At 33.7% G+C, this 9,382-nt stretch overlaps 1 protein-coding gene across 1 annotated transcript; it reads right to left on the reverse strand.

Annotated features, from left to right (window-relative positions):
• Positions 1-4,346, reverse strand: LOC137813588 (uncharacterized). The gene is made up of 5 exons (XM_090296053.1): positions 3,252-4,346; positions 2,436-2,621; positions 2,087-2,117; positions 1,015-1,232; positions 1-60 (listed from the first exon to the last, which is right to left on the reverse strand). The coding sequence occupies exons 1-5, from the start codon at positions 4,344-4,346 to the stop codon at positions 1-3; spliced, it is 1,590 nt and encodes a 529-aa protein (XP_090152179.1).
• Positions 4,347-9,382: the final 5,036 nt, after the last annotated feature.

The raw sequence follows: 9,382 nt of genomic DNA on the forward strand, positions 1-9,382 counted from the left end.
TCAAGCTTGATCCAAGCAAGTGACAAGTACCACTGGTGCTCTTCCTATCAATTTTGCAACCTACAAAGTCTTAATCAGAATAGCCAGTCAAACTTAATGAAATGTTACCTGGATACCACAAGCCAACTTCTTTAGTTCCTTGCAAATATTTCAGAATCCTTTTGGCAGCATTGAAGTGTGATTCTTTAGGAGCCGATTGGAACTGAGCACACATGCATACTGCAAACATTATGTTAGGTCTGCTGGCAGTCCTATGAGTCCTCTGTACTTAATTTCATAAACAGGAACTCCAGCTTCATCATGATCCAAGTGACAGCTAGTTGAGAAGGGTGTGCTGATTGGTTTGCACTTGTCCATTTCAAATTTTCTCAGCAGATCCTTGCAATACTTGGCTTGATTCAAGAATATACCTTCCTTGAGTTGTTTGACCTGCAAGCCTAGAAAATAATTCAACTCACCCATCATTGACATTTCAAACTCACTTTTCATGATTTCCACAAAAGTTTCACACAATTCTCCATTGTTTGATCCGAATATAATATCATCCACATAGACTTGTACTAGAATTGTGTCATCCCCTTTCTTCTTAATGAACAAGGTCTTATCTGATGTGCCTCTGTCATAGCCTTGTGAGATAAAGAAATCACTTAGCCTTGTGAGAGCTTTCTTGAGTTTGAACACATGTCCTGGATGTTGATGATCTTCAAAACCTGGTGGTTGTGAAACAAATACCTCTTCATTTATATAACAATTCAAGAAGGAACTCTTCACATCCATTTGGAATAGCTTGAATCCTTTGATGCAGGAGAAGGCAAGTAGCAATCTAACAGCTTCTAGCTAAGCCACTGGTGCATATGTTTCATCATAGTCTATTCCCTCTTCTTGATTATACCCTTTAGCCACTAGTCTAGCCTTATTTCTGGTAATCACCCCATGCTCATCCATCTTGTTTCTGAATACCCATTTTGTTCCAATGATATTCATTTCATGTATTCTAGGAACAAGAGTCCATACCTCATTCAGAGCAAATTGATTCAGTTCCTCTTGCATGGCCAGAATCCAGTTACTGTCCTTGAGGGCTTTATTCAGATTTTTGGGCTCCACTTGAGATACAAAGGCCATTGTCTCACAGAAGTTATTCAGAGATTTCCTAGTTGATACTCCTTTCTCAATGTTCCCAATGACATTATCAAGGGTTAGATCTCTCGGGGTTTTCCATTCTTTTGGCAAACCTGCAGAAACAGTAGGTTCTTGAACATCATGTGAGTCAGCAGTATCAATATGAATCAATTCATTTTTATTTAAAACAAATTTAAATTCATCACATTCAAGGTCATCTGCAGCAGTTTTAGATATGCTATGATCAGCATTGATTCTTCTACTATGAGCAATCTTTTATTGAAGACTCTATATGCATGACCATTCAAGGCATAACCAATGTGAATACCTTCATCAGATTTAGCATCAAACTTACCCAGATTCTCTTTGCCATTATTCAATACAAAGCATTTACACCCAAACACTCTAAGGTGACTCACACTAGGTTTCTTGCCCTTATACAATTCATATGGTGTTTTCTTAAGAATGGGTCTAATTAAGGTTCTGTTTAACACATAAGCTGCAGTATAGACTACATCTGCCCAAAAATACTTATGAAGCTTAGATTCATTTAACATAGTTCTAGCTAGTTCCTCTAATGATCTGTTTTTCCTTTCAACTACACCATTTTGTTGGGGAGTCCTAGGGGCTGAAAAGTTATGTGATATCACATGTTTTTCACAAAACTTTTCAAATCTAGCATTTTGAAACTCACCCCCATGATCACTTCGAATGGATTTTATACAGCAACTATTTTCATTTTGTAAAACCTTTGCTAATTTCTTAAAAGCATTATAAGCATAATTTTTATGTGCAAGAAAAAGAGTCCATGTAAATCTAGAGTAGTCATCCACAACAACCAAAGCATATAAATTTCCAGCCAAGCTAGCAACTCTAGAGGGTCCAAATAAGTCCATATGCAATACATCCAATGGATTTTTTGTAGAAACAATGTCTTTTGAATTGAAAGAGGATCTGATTTGTTTACCTTTTACACAAGAATCACAGAGCCTGTTATCCTGAAATTTAATGTTAGGTAAACCAGAAACAAGATCTTTAGATTTCAATTTATTTAACTAATTATTGTGTATGTGAGCTAACCTCCTGTGCCACAGCCAAGACTCATCACTTCTAGACAATAAACACTCATTTGAGAAATCAGTTTCCATAATATCCAAGAGATATATGTTATTCACTCTCTTACCAATAAATAACACCTTACTAGAGGGGTCACTTGAAATTATGCAGCCATTTGACTTGAAGTTCACCTTGTATCCTTTGTCACATCGTTGGCTGATACTTAGAAGGCTATGCTTGAGTCCTTCCACATAAAGCACATTCTCAATAGTGGTTGAATTTCCAGTTCCAACAGTGCCTCTGCCCAGAATTCTTCCACGGTTATTATCCCCATAGGTTACATGTCCCTCTGCCTTGAGCTTCAAGTTGGTAAATTTTGTCAGATCACCGGTCATATATTTTGAACATCCACTGTCCAAGTACCATTGATTTCTCTTGTTGCCTTTCTGCAAAACAGAGCAAAAATAATACAAATGGTACCCTTTTCAGTATAGGGTCCAGCACAGATTAAAACCTTTCCTTTGGAAGCCATTTTGCTAAGTTCTTAGGAACAAGATGTTTTCTAGCAATTCATGACCTAAAGTTATGACCAGATTTCATGTAGTAAAAACAGGTAACATGAGATGCCTTTTGGCCACTGTTAAAAGCTGAGAAACCTGATTTTGCTGGAACAAAAAACTTGAAAGCTTTTTGACATTGGTTACATTTCCAGGGTTATAACCAATACCATTCTTGTTGAAAACAACATTTTGTGAACCAAGGAGAGACTCAAGATTCTTTCTTCCCTTAGTGAAATTGGAAAGGGTTTTTAGCAAATACTCCACCTGTTTTTCCAATTTTTTGCAGTTTTCACAGGTTTTAATAGATGCATGCAAGCATGTTAGTTCAAGACTTACCAGATCTGTTTTAGCCTTATGCAGTTCTTCCTTAAGTGTTTTTACTTTAGGTGCAAGCACATTATTTACCTTTTCCAACTTACTGCATATTATAGCTAGTCTATTTGCTTCATCATGTGTTTCTTTGAAAGCAGCAAGCAATTGATCATAGCTATCAGATTCCATAGAGAATTCACTTACTGAATCAAAGATTGATCCTTCATCTTTCATCATGAAGCACAAATTGGTTTCCTCACTCTCGGTTGAAGAGCTACTGGTTGAGGATACTTCATTCTCTTCCCAAGAAATGTAAGTTCTTCTCCCCTTGCTCCTTTCAACTTTCTTGCTGGCAGATTTGTCCTTTGATTGATTGTTTGGACAATCCATTTTGATGTGCCCTGTTTTACCACAGCCAAAGCAAGTGTAATTAGAGGAATTTGATTCATTAAGTTTAGGATACCTTCTTTTCTGTTGGTTCCTATCTCTATTTTTCTTCTTCAGGAATCTGATGAACCTTTTTGTAAGTAAACTGATTGTTTCATCATGTTCAACATCTTCTTTTTCTTCATTGATGTCACTTTGTGCACTTGCTTTCAGTGCAAGTCCCTTAGGTTTCCTTTCCACTGTTTCTTGCTCTTTGAGTCTCTTGAGCTCCAGCTCATGCTCCATTAATTTCCCAAACAGTGCAGCAGTTGACAGCTTTGACAGATCACGACTTTCTGATATGACAGTCACCTTGGGTTGCCAGCTTCTGTCGAGGCACTTCAGCACTTTTATGTTGAGTTCCTCTCTGTCAAATTCCTTTCCCAAACCAGTAAGATGATTCACAATATGAGTGAACCTTTTCTGCACATCAACAATGCACTCCTCGGGTTGCATTCTAAACAATTCATATTCTTGGATGAGAGAATGTTTTCTTGATCTCTTCACATCTTCAGTACCTTCATGAGTAACTTCCAAGACCTCCCACATCTCCTTAGTTGAACTGCATTGGGATATCCTGAAGAACTCATCCATTGTTAATGATGAAGTTATGATGTTCTTGGCTACAAGATCATATTGAGCCTTCTTCTTTTCACTCTCATTCGATTCAGATCTTGGCTTTGCCAGTTCTTCATCCTTGACAACCTGCATTGGAACATAGGGTCCATGGACTACAGCCTCCCAAATAAACGAGTCAATAGATTCCATGAAAATTTTCATTCTAATTTTCCAAAAAGCATAATTCATCCCATTGAACATAGGGGGTCTATTGATAGACGATCCCTCAGCAAAAAACACTTTAAACTCAGACATTTTTGCAAACAAACTTGATTAAAATACAAGTCCAAGCTCTTGATACCAATTGTTGGGTTCAATAGTGTCAAAGTTCAAGAGGGGGGTGAATTGACCTTTTAAAACTTTCGCGCAAATTCAGATTTTATCACAGTACACAGAAAATAAATCGATTTATTTAGCAATGAACAGATTTATTTTTACACTGTTTATGTATTAAAAACGTTTATATCAGCCAAGTAATTCTTGAAGTTATGCATATTAATTTGCAAGCCACACACACTGATTTTAAAGAGAAAACTATGAACAACACAAACAGTGACCTTCAACTTCTAAAGCAAGAGATAAAAGTTCAATTACTAGCTTGACAATTAATTGGGTAACCTTCCACAATCAAACTGTTCCAGTAGTATTCAACAGTTCATATATCTTTTTAACAGAACCAAACAAATTTTCCAGAAAATAAGAACAGAACGAACAAGCCCAGAAAGAACAGATTTATTTGTAATTGAACAGATTCAATTTCTGACAGGTTAACAGATAAAGCAATAGTCGAGTGCAGGGATGAAGAGAAATTGAACACTCAACAATTATACTGGTTCACTCAAATGAGCTACATCCAATCTCACCTAATCCAAGGTGAAATCCACTAAACAAATGTACCAAACACACTTACACAGCCACTGTTCTTGAACCCTACAAGAAACTTGGCACACTTGCTGAAAAACATTATTTCGGCACAACACTCTTCAAGAAACACTATCAAGAAGAGTTTACAACCACACTTTACAAGAAATTGAAATGTGAAACGAATACACCTGATAGAGAATGCATAAATCTGCCTTAGACCAGTAGAACATATTGCTCAAACAGTGACAACACCTCTAACCAAGCTTTAGAACCAACAAAGAACAAGCACACTTTGTGATGTGGAAAATCTTTCAAGAACACATGCTAATTCTCTGAAAATCCTTAGTTCTCTGTTGTAAAACTTGTTTTCTCAATTGTATGATCAACTTTTAAACGCAGGACCAACCTCTCCTTTTATGGAAAAACATCTTATAACAGATTTTCAAAAAACAGTTAAAGTTGTTATAAAAAGAACAGATTGGAAATAAAATGAACAGATTTATTTTCAAAAGCAATTAGAGAATTTGTTATGTGAAGGAGACTTAGTCAAACACTCTGGTGCAAGGATAAAACGAAAAAAAAAAACCTTTTAAGGTAAACATTGCACCAGACTAAAAAGAATCTATTCATTTACAGATGAACAGATTCATTTTCAAAACGATAACAAAAACTTCTTAATAAGAGAAACACAGTCGTTTTGAAGGAATGAGGACTTAGTCAAAACACTTGATGCACAAAACATGATTTTTAAAAACATTTAATCAAGGCATCAATTTAAGAAAAAGAATCTATTCATTTAGAAAAGAACATATTCATTTTTTATGCAATAAGGATATTTTTGCAAAACATGTGAAAAATAGTTTCAGAAAATTTGTGTTTGCTCTTCTCACATGGTCAGGGGTTAAGAGGTGAGTTACCTAGCAAAAAGCCTACTCTAAACAACCTCTAAACTATACCTAATACATTCTTAAAGCAAATGTAAATACAACTGAAAATTACACAAATGGCTTCATAAAACACATGTCTTGAAGGGGCAACAACCATCTTCAACACAAAAAACAATCCTCATACAGCCCCTGCACAACCTCAACCAAACACAGAAAAACGCAAAAATTAAAAATCAAACGCTAAATCAACAATGAACTCGCTGAAACCAAAATCAACTAACTTTTTAAATTAACCTTAGAGGTTAAGTTGCAAAGAATCAAAGCCAATACAAAAATTCAACATCATCCTCCCAAATTTGAAGACTGGAACCAATTACGTAGCCTCACTAGCTCACTCACTACAAAAACAAATAAATCCATGCAACAACAAATGGGGACAGGAAGAAATCGAGGTTTTAACAACTGCTTGATTAGAAAATCGCGATAGGAACAAATGGTTTGGCCAAAAACGCAGAAAAGGTGTAGGGTTTGCTCTTAAGAAAGAAGAGAAAAAGGGAGAAGATTCTAACTCGCGCCAAAAACGAAAAAGAGGAGAAGATTTTAGCTCGCGTAGGAAGACCAAAAATGAAGAAGAGGATCTAGGGTTTGCTCTGAAGAAAGAGTGAAAAAAAGGGAAGTTTAACCTTGCGAGTTTTGTTTGAGAAAAAAAGATGAAAAATGGAGAAGATTGAACTTGCGGGTGCTCTGAAGAAAGAGGTGAAGGATTTATTCTTTCAGAGGAAAAAATGAAAATAACTAATGGTTTCCAAAATAAACTCAAAGCCTAATAATATTATTTAATTAACTGAAATAAATTTTGTAATAATTTATTATTTTTAAAACTGCTAGCGTGGGCTCAAAGTGTTTTTGGACCATTCGAGTTATTGTTGGGTCGTTGTAGTGTGGGTGGTGTTGTCTCTAATAGTATCTGCAATTTGGCCCATACTAATTTTTTGCAACTAGTTCAATGATTTTTTGTAGTGTTATAGTGTCACACAGATAAACTTAGATGAAACTTTTTTTGCACATTTACTCCTATTTATTATAAATTTCCTACAGTTTAAACATTTTTTTATCATCACTTTGATATATATGTCTTGGTATATATTCATTTTATTAAGTTGCACTACAACTAGAGATTTCGTATAGAAACATTCACATGTAATTATATACTAATTTTTTCCATATGTAATTAAATATTTAATTATATAAAAATAAATCCATATGTAATTATTTACAGATTTATTCCGTATGTATTTACATGCGGATTTTTTTTGTATGTAATGTAACAATTACATATGTCAGTTTTACATACAAATTCTTGTCCGTATGTAATCCGTATATAACTATGTTTTACTTACGTGTTATTGTTGTATGTAATACAAAATTTTCTTGTAGTGTGAAAGTATTTTCTTTTCTCTAATAAAACGTATATAAGATCAAGCTAACATCGTCCAACTCGAATATGTGTGTGTGCACGCGTGCATGTGTGTGCAATACATTAGGATAAGCTAATTTAAATAACATTAATCTCAAAGCATCACAATTGTGTGTGCGTGTATGTGTGTGGAATACACTAAGATGTGCTAATTTAAATAACATTAATCTCAAAAAAACAAATCTCATGCTTACATACAAACATCATACACATTTTCACAATAGAAAACAAACACAATAAATCATTATTGAATCACTTATATGCAAGATACATCATCAATTGTATCTTAATTATTCAAAACCACTTTGTCACACTTAATGCCTTCTAGAAGACTTCTATTAAGCATGTCTTATACTAGAGATTAACACTTGAATTATCATAATCGTTGGTAAAAAACTAACCTCAAGATTTTATGTTTGGGTGATTACTTGCATATATCTTTTATAATAAGCATTGAAATAAGAATCTCTTTTCAACATCTGATGTGTTATCTTTGTGATTAAATCATTAGTGATACCAAGATAATGATAAGTGTCATAATTTAGTGACATTTCATCCAAAAATATAGCCATTTATGGATTTTAATTGTTGATAAAGTTATAACTTAACCTTAAATTTTGGAATTTGAATCCTTTTACATATTTTTGGATTATGAGATGAATAAGAACTATTTATTCCCAAGTTTGTGCTAATTTTAGGAATCTAGGGGAAGATGGAGATAAAAGGCTAAAGGAAAGTTAGAGACGAAGAGAAAAGACAAAGTTCGAGCATTCAAAATTCGCCCATAACTCACCCAAGCAAGATCACTCCAAAGGCAAACTTGCTCTCTTGAGCAAACTTGCCCATGCAAGATCACTATAGAGGAAAACTTTCTCTCTTAACCAAACTCGCTCATAATTCGCTAAGCCTCGCCCATTACTCACTCAGATCTCGCCTAAGCTCACTTAAGCGAGTTTGACAACAAAATTGGTTTTTTATTCTCGTGAAACTCGCTTGACTTAGATTTGTTTTTTATTCGTAACACTTTAGATCTTCTTTTCTTGCTTTCAATGCTTGTAATGGCCAATATGAGTGACTAAGTTTTCCCTTTGGATTAAGATTAATATACTCAAACTCTTATGCATTGAGGTGATATTTATTTATAATATGTTGTTCTTGATTGATATTGGTATTATCATTTTATTCTTAAAGCTTGAATCTTTATTCATAGTTTTGATCCTTAGATTTGACTAGAAAGTACCTCTGAGTATCTGACCTAAATGATAATGTTTAACATATTTGAATGTTAGGAATAAATTTGAAATGTTAATTGCTTTATAATATTTGTTCGTAATGATAAGAATGTTTTTATAAATATGTGAGGAATTAATATTTAGGAAACAATCTTAATAATTTTATATATGAGGAATCGATATAAATTATTTTTATATGTGCATCAATGTCAATCAAGTTAGAATGTTATATGTTTTCTATATAAAAGCTTTCATGTTAGGTATCATTATGCAACTTGACATCTCAATTAGGTTGAGACCTCAAGTAACAACAATCATCTGCCATCACATGAAAAAAGTATTATTATAAAAAGGAAAAAATTAAGAAAATACAAACATATGGGGGGACTAAACCAAAACACATATGTTAACAAAAACGATACATAGGTAGACTATACCTATTCATAAATAATTCTAAAAACATACTAGAATGTTATATGTTTTTATTCATTCAAAATACAGACGAGTGAGAAGAATTAATCTCGATCCCAATTTTCTGAATTGAATTATCTAAATTGTTTACTTTGTTTTCATTTAATTTCTCACATAAATTTATGATACCAATAACTTTTCAATCAAACTCTTACACTTCTTTTGATATTTAGTGAATATACCTTGAGATTTTAAAATAAATGTTCTTTGTGGGTTCAATATTCGTCCTTAGGAATAATTTATTACTTCTTACTCGGTACACTTGCTGAATTAAGTCATGAGATATCTCATTTCTTCAGTGAGTTTTATGTTTAATACTACACAATTATCATCTCAGATATCTTCACCACACACTTATAA

Source organism: Phaseolus vulgaris, chromosome 10 (genome assembly GCF_051622355.1).
Source record: "Phaseolus vulgaris cultivar YP4 chromosome 10, ASM5162235v1, whole genome shotgun sequence".
Taxonomy (NCBI): Eukaryota; Viridiplantae; Streptophyta; class Magnoliopsida; order Fabales; family Fabaceae; genus Phaseolus; species Phaseolus vulgaris.